This window comes from Oryx dammah, unplaced genomic scaffold, assembly GCF_014754425.2.
Source record: "Oryx dammah isolate SB20612 unplaced genomic scaffold, SCBI_Odam_1.1 HiC_scaffold_25, whole genome shotgun sequence".
Classification (NCBI taxonomy): Eukaryota; Metazoa; Chordata; class Mammalia; order Artiodactyla; family Bovidae; genus Oryx; species Oryx dammah.
In genome coordinates, this window is record NW_024070209.1 from 99,393,104 (window position 1) to 99,413,153 (window position 20,050).

The 20,050-nt window shown below is 49.8% G+C and overlaps 1 protein-coding gene across 1 annotated transcript in view; it reads left to right on the forward strand.

The window, feature by feature from the left end:
• Window positions 1–20,050, forward strand: part of HMCN2 (hemicentin 2) — a 175,892-nt gene that overhangs the window by 17,035 nt on the left and 138,807 nt on the right. Inside the window, exons 2-5 of the mRNA XM_040225390.1 lie at window positions 7,792–7,862; window positions 9,463–9,621; window positions 10,445–10,567; window positions 19,437–19,608. Of these exons, the coding sequence (XP_040081324.1) occupies window positions 7,792–7,862; window positions 9,463–9,621; window positions 10,445–10,567; window positions 19,437–19,608 (525 nt within the window). The remainder of the gene's footprint in view (window positions 1–7,791; window positions 7,863–9,462; window positions 9,622–10,444; window positions 10,568–19,436; window positions 19,609–20,050) is intronic.

Here is a 20,050-nt window from a genome sequence, read left to right on the forward strand (position 1 = left end):
GACTCACTGGAAAAGACCCCAATGCTGGGTAAGATTGAAGGCAGGAGAAGGGGATGACAGAGGATGAGATGGTTGGATGGCATCACTGACTCAATGGACATGAGTTTGAGTAAACTCTGGGAGTTGGTGATGGACAGGGAAGCCTGGCGTGCTGCAGTCCACGGGGTTGCAAAGAATCAGACACGGCTGAGCGACTGAACTGAACTGATCCTTCCATGGAAGAAAGAGCGACCCTTAGCTCCCCAAGAAGGAAACAGATGGACCGCAGAAGAAAGGGCCGTCCTTCCAACTGGAGCACATTTACAATAACCCTGTTTCTCCTGTTGCGGTGGATGGGAGGGAACGTGATCAGCCTAGTGCTGGTCCAGCCTGGGGACCTGTCAGATAGCCTGAGAGATTCCCTCTGACAGATTGTGATGGAGGGGGCAGGGCCTCCCAGATTCAGAACCAGGCGCCCGGACTTCCCTGGTGGCCCAATGGTTAAGACTTGGTGCTCCCAGTGCAGGGGCCCAGCTTTGATCCCTGGTCGGGGAACTACAGCCACGTAGCAACTGAAATCCTGTCCTGCAACTAAGACCTGGTACCAAATAAAATAAGACTATAAAAGAAGTGGGCACTGCAGAGGCTTCTCTTGGTTTCCAGGCAAGGAGCAGTTGCCGATGATTCCTGAACAGGGATGATATGAGCAAAACTGGCCATGAAGGTGGCTCCTCTGGCCTTGACAATAGATGGATCAGAGGCAGGAATGTCTGGGGATAAGGAGGACAGTGATGGGGTTACAATTTGTATCCAGAGTCTTTACAAATGCCCTTCCCTTTGGCCCAGCGAGTCTGCTTATGGGAGTGTATCCCAAGGAAATGATGGAACTAGTGCTTAAATGTGATGAAGATAAAGATGTTCTTAATAATGTTGTTCATTATGGAAATTGGAAACATAACAACATGGGCAAGTCTTATCCAAAGGAAATAGTTTGTAGCCATTAAAAATGATTTTGAATGGCGTATTTGACCTTCGGGAGAGATGCTTACAAATATGTTGTTCACTGAAAGGAATCAAGTTAAAAAGAGTATGTTATTTATACGTAAACAGAACTTTTGCTACAAGTAGTTACACGTTTGTATAAGATTTACAAATATGCGTGAACATATTGAAAGTTATGTGTAAAAATAAGAGTAATGATTTCTGGTTGGTAGAATTCCCTTCTTTTTCTGCATGTCAGGAATTTCTATGTACAGTTTCATAGGAAGCAGTTGTCAAGAGCTCAGATTCTGGAGTTGTACAGGCCTAAGCTAATATCCAATCCTGAAGGAAATCAACTCTGAATATTCACTGGAAAGACTGATGCCGAAGGTGAAGCTGCAATACTTTGGCCACCCCATGGGAAGAGTCAACTCTTTGGAAAAGACCTTGATGGTAGGAAAGAGTGAAGGCTAAAGGATAAGGGGGCGACAAAGGATGAGATGGTTAGACAGCCTCACTGACTCAATGGACATGAATTTGAGCAAACTCCTAGAGATAGTGAAGGACAGGGAAGCCTGGTGTGCTGCAGTCCATGGCTTCGCAAAGAGTTGGACGTGACTTAGTGGTTGAACACTAACAACAAAACCAACGTTCTAGCTCTGCTGCTTACTGGTTTTGTGTCTGTGGGCAAGTTACTTAGCTTCTCTGGGCTTTCATTTCTCCTCTGTAATATGTGGGTAAGAGTTGGCTTTGCCAGGTGTGAGGGAGGATTCAGTGAGCTAATAATATACAGGCAACATCTCAGCATATGGGCTGATACATAATAAGTGCTTAGGAAATGTCAGTATCGTTAATGTCATGTATTTTTAAATGAATGTATGAAAGTGAAAGTGTTAGTTGCTCAAGTTGTGTCCAGCTCTTTATGACCCCATGGACTATAGCCCGCTAAGCTCCTCTGTCCATGGGATTCTCCAGGCAAACATACTGGAGTGGGTAGCCATTTCCTTCTCCAGGAGATCTTCCCAACCCCGGGACTGAAGCTGGATCTCCTGCATTGCAGGCAGATTCTTTACCATCTGAGCCACCAGGAGAATCCCTGGTTAAGCAACAAGGTCCTACTGTATAGCACAGATAGCTGTATTTAATATCCTATGATACACCCCGGGTTGGGAAGCTCCCCTGGAAGAAGGCATGGCAACCCACTCCAATGTGCTTGCCTGGAGAATCCCCATGGACAGAGGAGCCTGGCAGGCTGTGGTCAATGGGGTTGCAGAGTCGGACACGACTGAGCAACCAAGCGCACTAAGTGCTTGATAAACCATAATGGGAAAGAATATGAAAAAGAATACATATATGTAACTGAGTCACTATGCTGTTCAGCAGAAATTAACACAGCATTGTAAATCAGCTACACATCAATAAAATTTAAAGAAAAGAAAAGGAAGATCAAAGAATCGCATGTTCAGCTCATCAGGGCCGACTCCCAGTTGCTGAGCTTTTGGTTCTGAGCCAAGCATGGTGCTTCCCTGCCTGGCTTCACTGGATTCTCACAATGATGGTTCTCAGCTAGGAGAAACACCTCGTTTTACAGATGGGGAAACCGAGGCTTGGAACTGTGTAGTAAGCTCTGAGAAGCCCTATCGTAGGAGAATGGTGGAGCCAAAATTCCAGTCAGATCTGTCTGAGGTCAAGTGAAAGTCTCTCAGTCATGTCTGACTTTGTGACCCCATGGGCTGACTTTCTGACTTTGCGACCGCATGGGCTGTACAGTCCATGGAATTCTCTAGGCCCAGAACACTGGAGTGGGTAGTCTTTCCCTTCTCCAGGGGAATCTTCCCAACCCAGGGATCGAACCCAGTCTCCCAAATTGCAGGCAGATTCTTTACCAGCTGAACCACAAGGGAAGCCCAAGAATACTGAAGTGGGTAGCTTATCCCTTCTCCAGGGGATCTTCCCGACCCAGGAATCGAACCGGGGTCTCCTGCATTGCAGGTGATTTTTTACTGACTGAGCTAGCAGAGAAGCCCGTCTGAGGTCAAAGGCCAAGGTTTTGGCTGAATTAGTCACTGCAGAGTTCAGAAGGAGGGAGGCGGTGGAGAAGACTTGGTAAAGGCCAGAGCAGGTACAGAAGGAGGTGTTGGACATGATGAGTAAATATACAGCAGAGAGGCAGGGGCCAGCGGGTAGAAGTGCAGTATATATATATATATATATATATATATATGCAGCCCAATATATATATTCAGCCAAATAATATATATATATATTTACTCAGCCATAAAAAGAATGAAGTCATGTCATTTGCAGCAACATGGGTGGGCCTAAGAGGTTATCAGACTAAGTGAAGAAAGTCAGACGAATACCATGTGAAACCATTTATATGTGGAATCTAAAATACAACACAAATGAACATATATCTATGAAACAGAAACAGACTCCCAGATGCAGAGATCAGACTTGTGGTTGCAGAAGAAAAGCTGGTGTCCAGACTCTTCCTTGATAATTGTGGATGAATGCTGGATGATTCCACGTGCTTCATTTTCTAAGAACTAAGGTTGGTTGACGAGTTGCCAAGTACAGGAATATTTTTTAGAGAGTGCTTGGAATTTAGAATTCTTGAACTAAAAATAGTCTGTTACTAGAATTCGCCAGGAACTCAGACGAGCTATTTCCTAAAGAAATCAGCTGTCCACATCAGCTTGCAAAAACCCCACTGCGCACATGTCCACACGGTGAGTTGGAATTCTGTCTCTGTTCTCTGTACACTGGTCGCCTTATGTTAGCTGTGGCTTTCAGTGACTTCTCTTTAATAAAAGACTTTTTATTAGGGAAAATTTCAAGTATATACAAAGTAAGCAGAATATTGTAATGAATCCCTGTTATCTCATGTGGCTCAGCGGAACCCACCTTCAGTGCAGGAGACACAGGAGACCTGGGCTCGATCCCTAGCTTGGAAAGATCCCCTGGAAAAGGAAATGGCACCCTACTCTAATATTCTTGCCTGGAAAATTCCATGGACTGAGGAGCCTGGAGGGCTATAGTCCGTGGGGTCACGAAGAGTCTGACACGATGGAGCACACACACATGGATATATCGCCATCCCCCAGCATCACCAAATACCCTGAAAACCTGCCATTCTTTTTCCTCTATAGCTCCTTCCCCACTCCACTCCATCACTCCACAATGATCACTTTTTATGGTTCTTTTTTTTAATGAGGTAAAATTTACAAACCTGGAAGTACTGCAAGTCTTTGCTTTACATTTTTGACAACTGGATACACCCGGGAACCCACATTCCCATCACAATATAGAACACTCTGCCTTCCCCAACAGTTCTTTTGACCTCCCTATCCCCTAGACAACCCCTGATCTGACTTATTTCAGCTTTGATTAATTCTGCCAGTTCCAGAGCTTTCTGTAAATGGAACCACATAGTAGACACGCTCCTGTGGCTGTCTTCTTTCGTGCAGTACTGTATCTGTGAGATTCATCCATCTGGTTGCCTGTATTGGTAGCTTGTTCTGTTTTCTGGCTGAGTGGTATTTGATTACATGAATGTACCGCAGTTTGTTTATTCATTCACCAGTTGATGGACAGCTGGCTTGTCTCCAGTGCTGGGCTATTGTGAATACAGCTGCTATGAATATTTGAGTACAATTCTTTTTTTTTTTTTTAATTTTTAATCAGAGTATAGTTGTTTTAAAATGTCGTGTTAGTTTCTGCCTGTGTGACTGCTAAGTCACTTCAATTGTGTCTGACTCTTTGTAACCCTATATGACGTAGCCCACCAGGCTTCTCTGTCCATGGGATTCTCCTGGCAAGAATACTGGAGTGGGTTGCCATTTCCTTCTCCCGGGGATCTTCCCAACCCAGGGGCTGAACCCGAGTCTCCCCGTGTCTCCAGTATTGCAGGTGGATTCTTTACTGCTGAGCCACCAGGGAATCTGTCTCTGCAAATGGCACAATTTCATTTCTTTTTGTGGCGAATATTCCATTATGTACGTGCACCACGTCTTGATGCATTCCTCTGTTGATGGACGTTTAGTTGGCTTCCATGTCCTGGCTGCTGTGAATAGTGCTGCAATAAGCATTGGGGTGCATGTATCTTTTGGAATTCTAGTTTCTTGCAGGGGTTTGCCCAGGAGTGGGATTGCTGGGTCATATGTTAGTTCTGAGCCACAGTCTAAATTGAAGAAAGTAGGGAAAACCGCTAGACCATTCAGGTATGACCTAAGTCAATCCCTTATGATTATACAGTGGAAGTGAGAAATAGATTTAAGGGCCTAGATCTGATAGATAGAGTGCCTGATGAACTATGGAATGAGGTTCGTGACATTGTACAGGAGACAGGGATCAAGACCATCCCCATGGAAAAGAAATGCAAAAAAGCAAAATGGCTGTCTGGGGAGGCCTTACAAATAGCTGTGAAAAGAAGAGAGGCGAAAAGCAAAGGAGAAAAGGAAAGATATAAACATCTGAATGCAGAGTTCCAGAGAACAGCAAGAAGAGATAAGAAAGCCTTCTTCAGCGATCAATGCAAAGAAATAGAGGAAAAGAACAGAATGGGAAAGACTAGAGATCTCTTCAAGAAGATTAGAGATACCAAGGGAACATTTCATGCAAAGATGGGCTCGATGAAGGACAGAAATGGTCTGGACCTAACAGAAGCAGAAGATATTAAAAAGAGGTGGCAAGAATACATGGAAGAACTGTACAAAAAGATCTTCACGACCCAGATAATCATGATGATGTGATCACTCATCTAGAGCCAGACATCTTGGAATGTGAAGTCAAGTGGGCCTTAGAAAGCATCACTATGAACAAAGCTAGTGGAGGTGATGGAATTCCAGTTGAGCTGTTTCAAATCCTGAAAGATGATGCTGTGAAAGTGCTGCACTCAATATGCCAGCAAGTTTGGAAAACTCAGCAGTGGCCCCACAGGACTGGAAAAGGTCAGTTTGCATTCCAATTCCAAAGAAAGGCAATGCCAAAGAATGCTCAAACTACCACACAATTGCACTCATCTCACATGCTAGTAAAGTAATGCTCAAAATTCTCCAAGCCAGGCTTCAGCAATATGTGAACCGTGAACTCCCTGATGTTCAAGCTGGTTTTAGAAAAGGCAGAAGAACCAGAGATCAAATTGCCAACATCCGCTGGATCATGGAAAAAGCAAGAGAGTTCCAGAAAAACATCTACTTCTGCTTTATTGACTATGCCAAAGCCTTTGACTGTGTGGATCACAATAAACGGTGGAAAATTCTGAAAGAGATGGGAATACCAGACCACCTAACCTGCCTCTTGAGAAATCTGTATGCAGGTCAGGAAGCAACAGTTAGAACTGGACATGGAACAACAGACTGGTTCCAAATAGGAAAAGGAGTACGTCAAGGCTATATATTGTCACCCTGCTTATTTAACTTTTATGCAGAGTACATCATGAGAAACGTTGGACTGGAAGAAACACAAGCTGCAATCAAGATTGCCGGGAGAAATATCAATAACCTCAGATATGCAGATGACACCACCCTTATGGCAGAAAGTGAAGAGGAGCTAAAAAGCCTCTTGATGAAAGTGAAAGAGGAGAGTGAAAAAGTTGGCTTAAAGCTCAACATTCAGAAAACGAAGATCATGGCATCTGGTCCCATCTCTTCATGGGAAATAGATGGGGAAACAGTAGAAACGGTGTCAGACTTTCTTTTTTTGGGCTCCAAAATCACTGCAGATGGTGACTGCAGCCATGAAACTAAAAGACGCTTACTCCTTGGAAGAAAAGTTATGACCAACCTAGATAGTATATTCAAAAGCAGAGACATTACTTTGCCGACTAAGGTCCATCTAGTCAAGGCTATGGTTTTTCCTGTGGTCATGTATGGATGTGAGAGTTGGACTGTGAAGAAGGCTGAGTGCCAAAGAATTGATGCTTTTGAACTGTGGTGTTGGAGAAGACTCTTGAGAGTCCCTTGGACTGTAAGGAGATCCAACCAGTCCATTCTGAAGGAGATCAACCCTGGGATTTCTTTGGAAGGAATGATGCTAAAGCTGAAGCTCCAGTACTTTGGACACCTCATGCGAAGAGTTGACTCATTGGAAAAGACTGTGATGCTGGGAGGGATTGGGGGCAGGAGGAGAAGGGGATGACAGAGGATGAGATGGCTGGATGGCATCACTGACTCGATGGACATGAGTCTGAGTGAACTCCGGGAGATGGTGATGGACAGGGAGGCCTGGCGTGCTGTGATTCATGGGGTCGCAAAGAGTCGGACACGACTGAGCGACTGAACTGAACTGAACTGATGTTAGTTCTACTTTAAATTTTTTAGGAACCTCCACACTGTTCTCCATAGTGGCTGTATCACTTTTCATTCCCACCAACAGTGTAGGAGGGTTCCCTTTTCTCCACACCCCCTCCAGCATTTGTTGTCTGTAGATTTGTTGATGGCCAATCTGACCAATGTGAGGTGATACCTCACTGTCATTTTGATTTGCATTTCTCTAATGATTAGGGATGTTGAGCCTCTTAGCCATCCCTACGTCTTCTCTAGAGATACGTCTGTTTAGGTCTTCTGCCTACTTTTTGACTGGGTTGTTTGCTTTTTGGATGTAAGGCTGCATGAACTGTTTGTGTGTTTCAGAGATGAAGCCCTTGTCAATTGCTTCATTTGCGAATATTTTCTTCCAGATCTGACCCTGGCAGCTGCTCCCTCACCCCTGCCCACTTTGTGAGGATCTCTGAGTTCCAGGCCGCGGTTCCTCTCAGTTGCTGCCCAGTCCACGGAGGCTGTGCGTCTGGGGGTCAAGCCCATCTGGCCCTCTCTCTCTCCCCTACAGATATCGGCCCGGTGACCCTCACATCAGACCCGGCGGTGTTTCAGAGAGAGCTGAGAGAACTCTACGTGCAGGTGGGCCGCCCCACCCCGGCTGTGGCCCCCTGGGCCCTTCGTCCCAGTCCATGCCAGAGGCCCAGGTTACTGCCACACCTAGGGGCCAAGATGGTGCTTCCTATAATGACCTGCCACCCAACTCTGCTTGGGGCTCCCCCTCAACTTGGAGGGCCTGGAGATTCCGTACTGCTTGGGGTCCCTTCCTTGATTCAGCGAACCAAGTACCTACAGGAGTCCCTGTGCCTGGCACATAGTAGGTCTTATTATTGACTGCAGGGATGCAGGGATTGAAGGAGGGGGTATGTGACAGCTAAGGGAAGATGTTTGCGTGCTAAGTCGCTCAGTTGGGTCCTGGTCTTTGCGACCCCATGGACTGTAGCCCTCCAGGCTCCTCTGTCCATGGGGTTCTCCAGGCAAGAACACTGGAGTGGGTTGCCGTGCCTTCCTCCAGACCCAGGGGTGAACCTGTGTCTCTTATGTCTCCTGCATTGGCAGGTGAGTTCTTTACCACTAGCACTGCCTGGGAAGCCCCAGGGAAGGTGCAAGAGTGGTCAGTTCAGACCCCCAAACCCAGCCCAAGACTGCGTCAGACATCCCATGCCACCTGGGTTTTTTGGCCACACTGAACACCCTGGTTTAGCCTCTCCCTCTCCACCCTGCCAGCTTCCTGAATGCAGGGCATTCTCTGAGGTGTCTAGCTCACTGCCAAGTCCCCCAGGGCCCAGCACAAGGCCCAGAACACAGAACGCACGAGTGAACCAAGGGGAGAAGCATTTACTGAGGTTGCCCTGTGCATATCCTGATTCTGGTGCTGGGTGTGCAAACCTGGGGAGGCAGAAAGCTCCCGGCTGGTGAGCGGAGAGGGAAGGCCTTGTGTTTATTTAGGATTGACTCCAAGGTGGGTTTGGTTTTCCCAGTTATATGACTTCCCAGCTCAGTGATAAAGAACCCACCTGCCAATGTAAGACACTTGGGTTCAATCCCTGGGTCCGATCCCTGGGTCAGGAAGATCCCTTGGAGAAGGAAATGGCAATCCAATCCAGTATTCTTGCCTGGGAAAGCCCATGGACAGAGAAGCCTGGCAGGCTATAGTCCATGGAGTTGCAAAGAGTTGGACACGACTGAGTGACTGAGCATGCAGGCACGCACCAGGGCAGGTTGAAGAGGAGATTGACAAGGTGGCTTTGAATGTTTTCTTCTGCCCAGCCCTCCCGTCTCCTTCCCTGGTGATCCCTCTACCCCTCTGGCCTCCAAACCTTGGCTCACTCACGCCTTCTTTGGCGTACCTGTTAGACGCTTCTGTGGCTCCATCCTTCTCCCCCCACTTGTAGCTCTCATCACCATGGTAATTAAATTACTGTCGTGTTTATTAATGTAAGGTCTGCCTCCCAGCCAGCCTCCGTGGGAGGGAGGGACCACGTCCCTTGGGCATGAGTGAGGGAGTGAAGGAATGATAGATAATGCAGGTGTGTCTCAGGGAAGGGAGTGGCTTGGGCCAGGCCTGACCCCTGGATAGGCGGGACAGAAGCCACTGAAGGGGACGCCCCCCTCGCACCTCCCAGGGTGGGCCCCACGAGCAGGAGGTGGGCAGCAGCTGCTGACCCGCCCTGTCCTGCAGGGAGGCGGGGACTGCCCAGAGATGAGCTTGGGGGCCATCAAGGCTGCCGTGGAGGTGGCCAACCCCGGCTCCTTCATCTACGTCTTCTCGGACGCCCGTGCCAAGGACTACCACAAGAAGGACGAAGTGCTGCAGCTTCTGCAGCTTAAACAGTCGCAGGTGAGCTACCAGTAGGGGCTCCAGGGGCCGCTGGGGTCTCCAAGGGCAGCCTCGAGCCCTCGCCGGGAGAGCGGAGCTGGGGCTTCTCCTGCACAGCCTGAGTTCCAGTTCCCACCAGCCGCGCTGGCCAGCCCACTGGTGGAGCCGGGCTGCAGAGTCCAAGTGTGTTCTCATGCTCTGGCCCCGCCCTCCAGGCTCACGCCTCCCTGGCGGGGGCCTGCTTTTGATACAGACCACACCACTCCTCCACTCCCTTCACGCCCCGTCCGAGTCTGGGCAATCCATCTTCCTCCTGGCGTCTCCTCTGCTCCCTGTCATGTCATTCTTCACCCATTGTCTCAGGGTCTGGAAGATGCGTTGGGGCTTTGGCTCCTGGCTGTCACAGCGAGCGGTGGGCGAGGCGGGGTGGGGGGTGCAGGGAGGAATCCCCGGGGAAGACCTCAAGAGCTGGGACTCCTCTCTGGACGGGAGAACTCCTTTGTCCTCTCATCTAGAAGAAATGCGGGTTCTCCACGGTTCTTCTAGCTCTGCGGCGTCCGGGGGCCACTTGGAGCAGAGTCAATTTCACTCCCTCCCTTGTAGATTTCATAACGGCTCCTACTGTATTCCTGGCCCTGTGACGGACACGTGACCTGCATCGGTCCTGACCCCCCCAGGGAGGGAACTCTCATCATTCCCATTTCACAAGTGTATCACCCGAGCCCAGAGAGATGACAGGGCTTCCACCGGTCACTCCCTCCTGGTCTGGCCTCCCCCTCCCCACTCCATTCATACCTGAAGGTGCTGAGGACACCACGAGCCAGGCTGCCCGTCTGTCTTCTAGGTGGTCTTCGTGCTGACGGGGGACTGTGGTGACCGCACCCACCCTGGCTACCTGGCCTACGAGGAGATCGCCGCCAGCAGCTCCGGGCAGGTGTTCCACCTGGACAAGCAGCAGGTGACCGAGGTGAGCCGGCCCTGACATGCCGCATCCCTGGGCGGCTCTGCCCATTGGCTGGCTTCCAGGAGCAGTGCTGAGTGCTCGCCTCGCAGCAGGAGGCCTGGTGCTCAGGGCTTCTTGACACCGTCTTGTAGAACCCTCTCAATCACCCCCAAAGTAGGTGCTGCAGGTTCCTCAGTTTTGCCAGTAAAAAAGCTTGGGGCCTGAAGGAATATCCTGGGTTTTAAACCCGGGATCCCCAGCAAGTCCACGCTGGCACGATGGATCTAGCAAAGCTCGGCAGAGTAGGGATGTTAAGGGGAGCTTCTCCCCAGAGTCGAGGAGCCCGGGCGTGGCTGGAGGATCACCAGGGCCATCAGATTCAAGCGGTGTTGCTGGGACAGCAAGCCATGCTTGGGGACTTGGCAGGGAGGGGCTTGCTTGACACTGTGGCCCAACAGGCAGGGCCGCCGATGGCCCAGCTGAGCAGGTGTTTGTGTCCTGGTCTAGGTCATGGAGCCGGTGCCCCCCTCCCTCCCTTCCAGGCTCTGTCAGTTGCTCAGATCTCTCCCAGCTCTCCCTCTGCCCTGCACATCCATTCCTCCCCAGGAGCCAGAGTCATCCTTCCAGTGGCATGCTGGTAAATGTTTCACGATCATCTCTCTCTGGAAGGAACAAGAATGCCCATTTCCCTGGTGTAAATGCTCCTACTTGGGCTGGTTTCAAGCTGCTGTCGTAAAGTCATAGAGCATGGGAAGTGATGCTCACGATCTGCCCTCTTGAGCCTGTGTGAGCCAGCTCCTACATCCCACCAGATCCTCTAAGACAAATCCGACCAACATGTCCCTCCCCGTATGCCCTGGGGAAGGTCCAGACGCTGATCTGAGTTCTGCCTCTCCCAGCCCATCGCCTGTCTTTTCTCCCTTGCCTGCTGCTGCCTTTCTGCTCGTTCTTCAATGCCCTGTGTCTTTTCTACCTCAGGGCCTTTGCTCGTGCGGCTTGTTTTTCCAGCTCCTCCTCCCCAGACTCCTCATCTTTCCAGTCTAAGCGGAATCACGCCTTCCTCGATTTTTGTCAAGATTAATTCTCCTTTCATATCCCCTCGAAGCTCCCTGGGGGGCTTTATATAATCATAATTTTACAACCGTGTGATTATTTAATGCCGTTAGGCTGTGAGATCCCTGAGGGCAAGGCCCTTAAGGTCCCATTTACGGCTGTGTCCCCAGCACCTGGCTCAGCCTCCAGCGTGGAGCAGGTGCTTGGTCAGTTGATGGACACAGACACCTGGTGAATTGATGACGTGGGGTCCCTCGGGCTGGAGGAATGGGAGAATGGGAGGAATAGCATCTCTGAGGCCGCCGCAGCGCGGCTCCCAGCCAGCCCGCGTGTTGTATATTTACGTCTCCAGGGCCATGTTTAGGTTAGCGCCTTGGCTCCCTGTTGACAGATGGCGTTTATGGTTCTTTGCGACACGCCAGGATTTATTTCTTTTGGCATGTCAGTCTGCTCTGGCACCGAGCCACCCAAGCGAGGGTGGGAAGCATTTCAGAGTGGAGTGATGGCTTGGTCCTTGTTTGGGGGTGCACCTTATCTGGGCAGTTGCTCGGGAACTGGGTTCCTGCCAGCGGCAAGTCAGACTCCAGGCAGCAGGTGAGCTGGTGGAGAACGGCTTGCTCAGGTATGGGGCTGAACTCTCCGAGTCTCTCACTAAGGGCATGGAACCTGGGGCGAGCCCCTGGCTCCTGGCCTTGGTGCCAGCCTTCTGCTGTGGGAGCCTGGCTGGGCAGCACTTGTCTGAAGTACTGGAATCTCCAATGGCCAGGACTGGTTGCCCCTGGGTAGGGGCCTGGGTCCCTCCCCTTCCTGGAAAGAGCGCCATCATCTGTCAGCCTCTTGCCTTGTACCTGGCCCCTTCCAGATGTCCCCAGACATTAGGCAGTGGTTACCACCAACCTCCACCCCCAGGAGAGAGGGAACGGTGCCTTTGCCTGGCTAGAAGCTGCCAAAGTGCCCACACCCTGCCTGTGTTTGCCCTTTGACCTTTTCCGAGCATGTCCAGGAGTGGCACATTTTGCACTCACCCTTCTCTTTGTTCATTGAGCACCCACTACACCCCGGGGCAGCTTTAGGTGTGGGGCGCCGAGAGATCACCCATCAAGCTTAGATCTCACGCTTTCAGGCATTTAACTTTCTCTGCCTTTGCGATTCTGGAGTAACGAAAGGAAGGTGAAGATCCTCTCCCCGCTGGCAGAGGTCTTTCGGAGCTTTTGCCGTCCTCTGATGGCCAGTGGGGGTGGGCATTAACCAGGGGAAATGTGGACTGATCCCTCATACAGTGAGGGGGGAGGGGGAGGGAAGGTGGAATTAACAGGTGAGGAGACACAGGGCCTGGAGGTGACCCCGTCCTGGATCCTTCCCCGGTCACATCTGGCTTCAGACCCCACCCTAGCTCTGCCACCTGTCTGCTGTGTGACCTTGAGCATGGCACTTAACCTCTCTGGGCCTCCGTTTCCTCATGTTCACAGTTGGGTCATGAGGCCCCTGCCTGGAGTGATGGTGGCAAGGGTGGGAGGAAGACCCACCCTTGGGAGGGAGCACTGAGTGAGAGTTAGTGGTGGCCACGGGATCTCGAGCCTTGTGCTTCGATAGGGAGTGCAGAATACACACTCCCAGGGGTCCAGGGAGCCCCTCTCAAGATTAAGAGCTCTCTCGGGGTAAGGTTCTCAGGAAGGTAGAGCCTGGGGACAGTGCCCCGTAATGCCCAGTTGGCAGAGGCCCTCAATTTGCTGATCCGTGGCTCTTGAGGTCCATTCAGTGACACCTCCCCCACCCCTGCCTCACTTCCCCAGCTTCCTCAGCCTCTCTGGCTGTCAGATGTCCGGGAGGAGCCTTGGTTGGGGGGGTGGGGGGTGGGGGGGGGGTGATTTATCTGCCACGAAGGGCTGAGCAGCAACCATCTGGCTGGGGTAGCAGCGCCAGATTCTCTCATTCCTTCCCCATCAGTGACAGAGAGATGAGCCCCAGCGCACTGCTGGCTCCCAGGCCCCCTGGTCCTGCTGACATCTGGAAGTCATTACCTTCGCAAATAAACATTAAGCCTGCTTGATGAAGCCTCTCTGCTCAGGAGTGTCCCTAGATTCTCTGAGCCCCAGAGCCATTGCCGGGTCCAGCAGGCTTTGCCCTCAGGCCCAGGCCTGCAGGGGTCTGGCCTTGCTGTGGGCCAGAGGGTCTGTACCCCCAGCTCTGGAGTGGCAATGTGTCACAGGGTGGGCCGCCTCCTGATGGGGTCGCTGGCCTTCTGGCCCACCTCAGCCCTCTCTCTGTGGCGTGGTTCAGTAGCCTGAACTCTTGGGCATCTTCTCTCCATCAAAACATCCTAGAAAGAGCTTGTCATGACAGTTGCAACACAGTAGCGGGTGTGGGACGCGTCTGGGTAATTGTCAAGTGGGGCTGCCACCACCTCCCGCCAGCTTTGCTCGGTTATGATTTCCTCCTGACCCCTGACAAGGCCTGGCCCGGGGGGAAGGGGACAGTGGTCACAGGGCTGTTGCTTTGCTGTGGGAGCTGCCTCACTTGGCCAGCTGCTGTCCGCCTTTCTAGCCTTGGCTGCTACATCCCGTCCACCCCCGCATGGACGAATAACCTTGCCCTTATTTCTTAACCCAAACAGGTGGGATCTTTTTAAGAGAAACATTATTTAGAAAGTCAGGCAAAAACAGAAGAATGAAGTAGCTCCAAATATAAAAACAGAGGAGTTTCAGAACGCAGGATTCTTGTCCCATGATAACCGAAATCCTGCTGTAAAAGCTAGCCACATGTGTTTCAGCTCGGTCTCATCAAAATGTAGTCATTTTCCAAATCTCGAGCAATTCTTCCAATTCCCTTCTGTTCCCTTTCTCGTCCATGGAAGATCATGTGGTAGGCAGAGCTGAAGGATTGTGATTTAGGGCAAGAATGACCAATACGTAGCATGCCAGACACCACTATCTAATTCCATATCCATGGCAGACATTGCTAATCAATTATAGGCCTTTTTCTAATTGAGTCTGAATGTGGCTTCACATTTCTCCAAACAGCCTTCCAAGAAGTCACTTCCAGTTGATTAGAGCTGGCAAGCAACAGGATAGCACTATGGTTGCTCAGGTATATTGAAAAGTCATACTTGTAAAGATATACTCATTCCTTTTAGACGATTTTTACTAAAAAATTTTCTATGAGAAGTGTCAAAGATATTGAAAATTAAAAAAAAAATACTGTCTATATTTAGCAATTCACATTTTTGCTCCAGCTGCTACATCTCTCTCTCTTTCTACACTTTTTGTTGAATCATGACACCTTATCCATAAATAATTCAGTGTGGATTAAAAAAATAGACTCCAGCATAACCCACAGTATCACCTAATATAATGAGTAGTACTTTGCAAGTATCATCTGATGCCAAGTCCAAATTCAAATTTCTCTCTTTGTCCTCAAGATGTTAAATCAGGTTTTAATCAAGGGCTGTGCATTTTATGAGGTTGTTATGTCTGTTAAGTTTCCTTAAATCTGGAGGGGATCCATCCTTTTTTCACGCCACTAACTTGTTGGAGAGGCGCTGATGATCCAAGCACTGTCCTGTGCTCTGGATTCATCTGATTGTTTCCTTATGGTGTCACTAACTTGCTTGTTTCTCCTCCCCTTGTTCCTTTACTCCCTCTAAACGGGAAAGTGAAAGTGTTAGTCACTCAGTCGTGTCCGACTCTCTGCGACCCCATGAACTGTATGTAGCCCATCAGGCTCCTCTGTCCATGGAACTCTCCAGGCAAGAATACTAGAGTGGGTTGCCATTCCCTCCTCCAGATCTTCCTAACCCAGGAATTGAACCCGGGTCTCCTGCACTCCAGGGAGATTCTTTACCGTCCGAGCCTGGAAGGTAGCTTTAAACGACTAATCAGATGGAGGCTGACCTTTGTGGCAGAAGTATGTCGTCCTTGGTGCTCTGTGTGTGTTTTCTATTGCATCACACCAGGAGGAAAATGATGTCTGATTGTCCCCATTACTGATGACCAGTTTGGTTGGTTAAAGTGGTGACAGCCAGCTCTCTGCATTGCAAGCCTTTGTTTTTTCCTTTCTGACCCAAGGGGTCGGTGGGGTCACTCTAGGGCTCTAGTTCCTCAGGAGCTTTTCATCTCATGGTTTTAGCATTCGCTGAGGATGCTTGCCTGAAACAATTATTTTATTAGGAGGTTGCAAAATGATGATTTCCTAATTGCATCATTCCTTCCACATTTGTTAATGGGCGTTCTCCCACAAAGAAGAGCTTTTGCTTCTCCAAAGGGGTGATTTGGTTCCTCTGAAGTCACGATTCCTACTGAAAAAATAGGGATCACACTTCTTTCTCTTTAATTAAGAATTTGCTTTTATTGGTGGCAAATGAGGTTTTATTGTTTTGAATTTTGATTTTATTTTTTGAGTATTTTTGTGGCACCTAGATGACATGGTGCTTCCTCAGTGGCTCAGATGGTAAAGAATAAGCCTGCAACGCAGGAGACCCGGGTTTGGTCCCTGGGTCAGGAAGATCCCCTGGAAAAGGGAATGGCTATCCACACCAGTATTCTTGCCTGGAAAATTCCATGGACAGAGGAGCCTGGCAGGCTATGGTCCACAGGGTTACAAAGAGTCAGCCAGGACTGAGTGACTAACCTTAGACTGTATAATTCAGTGTGGTTTGATTGATTGATTATAGTCATTATTCTTTTGGAGGCTCAAAGTCTCCCAAATTTAGCCAACAGGCTAAATTTATGCTGCTTTCTATATCCTTCTGCTATGTCTCCATTAGTCTTGTTTTTTGCCTTGCCACATAGCTTGCAGGATCTTAGATCCCTGACTAGGGATTGAACCTGTGTCCTCGGCTGTGAAAACTCAGAGCCCTAACCACTGGACCACCAGGGAATTCCTTGTCCCCATTAGTCTTTGAGACCTTCTTTGCTTTATGAAATTACCAGTAGTCCTAGGCTTTCCTTGTATATTGCCTGCCCTAGACCCCAAATCAGCCATTTCTCCAAGGAACTCTGGTGGAAAACGGTAGTTAGAAACCCCTGGGTTCTGAATTCACTTGGAATAAATTTATATTTAAAGAATATCCATGCAGCTCTCTCTTGGCTGTAAGAGAAAAATCTTGGTTGAGATTTCCTTCCTTGCTTTATCCTATAAGATACATAAAATGGTTTCACAACCACAATATGGTTAGTTCTGATTGTTATTGTTGTTGTTCAGTTGCTAAGTCATATCTGACTCTTTGTGACCCCAATGGACTGCAGCACACCAGGCTTCCTTCCCTGTCCTTCACTGTCTCCCGGAGTTTGCTCAAATTTATGTCTATTGAGTTAGTAATGCCATCCAACCATCTCATCCTCTGTCACCCCCTTCTCATCCTGCCGTCAGTCTTTCCCAGCATCAGGGCCTTTTCCAGTGAGTTGGCTGTTTGCATCAGGTGGCCAAAATATTACAGCTTCAGCTTTAGAATCAGTCCTTCCAATGAATATTCATGATTGATTTCCTTTAGGATTGACTGGTTTGATCTCCTTGCAGTCCAAGGGACTCTCAAGAGTCTTCTTCAGCACCACAATTCAAAAGCATCAGTTCTTCAGCATTCAGCCTTCTTTATGGTCCAGCTCTCACATTCGTACCTGACTACTGGGAAAACCATAGCTTTGCCTATAGACCTTTGTTGGCTAAGTGATGTCTCTGCTTTTGAATATGTTGTCTAGGTTTATCATAGCTTCCCTTCCAAGGAGCAAGCATCTTTTAATTTCATGGCTGCAGTCACCGTCCTCAGTGACTTTGGAGCCCAAGAAAATGAAATGTCCCTGCTTCTGCTTTTTCCCCTTCTATTTGCCATGAAGTGATGGGACTGGATTCCATGATGTTCGTTTTTTGAACATTGAGTTTTAAGCCAGGTGTTTCACTCTCCTCTTTCACCTTCATCAAGAGGCTTAGTTCCTCTTCACAGGAGACGTAAAACGGTTTTGCAATCACAATACAACTAGTTCTGCCAACTGCTAGCTACTAAATAAAGGTTTCTTTGCACTTTCTTTTTTTTGTCCTCAGGATGCCCCTCACTGAGAAAGCACAGTGGAACCCCTCGGTTTCTGATTTACTTGGAGCTAATCCTTCTCCTCATACTGGGGTTATGGCATCAATTTGTTGTACAGTCAGTTCATGTTTCATTTTGATTCTGTTTTAGGGTTTGCACAATATGCTTCTTGACATAACTTGGCTTGAAAAGAGGTGCTTCAAAACTGGAGAGGTTCCCGCCTCCCTCTTTTTTGGTTTTCTTACTGGAACCTGGGTGGCTCAGCTATTGCTAAAGAGGAGGTGTGAGCTGGGGTAGGGGGTGGAGTTGAGCATTTGTGAGGTGAGCTTGAGGACCCTGTTCAAAAGGTATGTGCCCTGCTGCGTCACACACAGCGAGCAGATGCCCTGAACCCCTTACCCTTCACAGCTCTTGAGCCTGGGACATGACAGAGGGTGTCTGCCCACATGGGGCTCCCAGGCCAAGAGAGGTGACAAGTATGAAACTAACCAGGAGTTGGTTGCTAAGGAAGGGGCAGGAATTTCTGCAAAGAGAAGAGTATTTTGCGGTGGGAGGAGCTGCCCCGGGGGGCATGGGATGGGGGTCCAGCCCAGCAAGCATGGGGGCGTTAGGAGCGTCATGATCTTGGGTCAGGCTGAACGGGTGAGCCAGAGAACGCAGGGACTTAGAGGCCGTGGTGAGTCTTGGAGAAACAAGATAATTCTGTGCTTAGTAGAGGCCATCTTGGGCTTCCAGGTGGCGCTAGTGGTAAAGAACCCGCCTGCCAGTGCAGGAGACATAAGAGATGCAGGTCTGATCCCTGGGTCAGGAAGGCCCCCTAGAGGAGGGCATGGCAACCCACTCCAGTGTTCTTGCCTGGAGACTCCCATGGACAGAGGAGCCTGGCGGGATATAGTCCATAGGTTCGCAAAGAGTGCGCCACGACTGAAACAACTTAGCAGGCAGGCAGAGACCATCTTAGACTGGGCCCAGGGCTGTTAACATGGGGTCCATGCACGTAGGGGGATGGTCTTTGAGACCCTCCTGAAATCATACTCTAAATGTGTGCCTAACTAGTATGATGTTCTGGAGAGTTGTCTGTCACCTGATTTTTCAATGGGACTTGTCCAAAGCATAAGATTTTATTATTTTTTATTTTAATTTAATTTTTTGGGTCATGCCACACAGAAAGGGGATTGTGGGATCTTAGTTCCTTGACCAGGGATGGAATCCCAGACCTCAGCTGTCAAACCATGGAGTCCTAACCACTGGACTGCCATGGAATTCCCCAAACGTAAGAATAAGCAATTGTACAACTGAGGATATTAGATTTCTCAGTGTTGTGATAAGGGTCAGGAGGAGACTGTCCACTTAAGGACATGGTCTTACTTAGAGAGCATGGTGCCTGGTGGGGGTTGTGGTCTGAGGGCCCTTGGGCAGGGATAGTGAACCGCGTTGCCCTGGGGGACATCCCAGACTTCCAGGGTGCATCAGTGTGTAGGAAGCACCAGGAGGGCTTCCTGGAAGAAGTGATGGATGTCATAGACATTGGCCATGTGACGAAGGAGGGGCATCTGAGTCCTCTGGATGCCTTCGTTCAGGTGTCACAGCTCCGAGACCACAGGCCAAGAGGGAAGTGTTGTGTGAATCAGGTCCAGTGTAGGGCAGGGGGACTGTGATGGCCTCAAGTGACCTGGAAAGCTTGCATGCTGCCTAAAACTCACCAGGGGACCAGACACTGCACGCAGCTGGCAGCCTGCTGGGACCCACCTCCCGCGTGCCAGACACAAGCAAGACACCACGGGCACCTGCTGGCATCAGCCTCTCGCTCCTGCCTCCCAGGTGCTGAAATGGGTGGAGTCAGCCATCCAGGCCTCCAAGGTGCACCTGCTGTCCACAGACCATGAGGAGGGCGGCGAGCACACGTGGAAGATCCCCTTCGACCCCAGCCTGAAGGAGGTCACCATCTCCCTGAGTGGCCCAGGGCCCGAGATCGAAGTCCGAGACCCACTGGGTATGTGCACTCTGGGGCTGGCCTCTTCCTTGGCCCTGAGACTGAAATAAAAGTCCAGGATGGGACAGAGAGGAGGCCGGAAGATTTTGGACATAAGACTCCAGGAGCACTGAGGGTAAGGGAGATGCTGAGTGGAAGGCAGAGAGGGTGTCTACAGTGGGTGAGGATGCAGGGAGGCCATTAGCAGCCCAGTGAGGGGAATTAAAACGATGACCATCCCTGGGGCTGCCAGATTCATGTGGCATCTTCCCTGGGTTCTCTCTTCAGTGGCCTGGAGAGTCGGCAGGGCAAGAATTAGTAGCACAGTGTAGAGATGGGAAGGGGGGGCTCTGGGAGGTGGGGTGACTTGTCAGGGTCATCTAGGCTCCATATGATTTGGACCCAGCTGCCTGGTGCCACAGTGCTCCAAGGATGTCCTGAGTACTCTGGTCCAGCGGCCAGG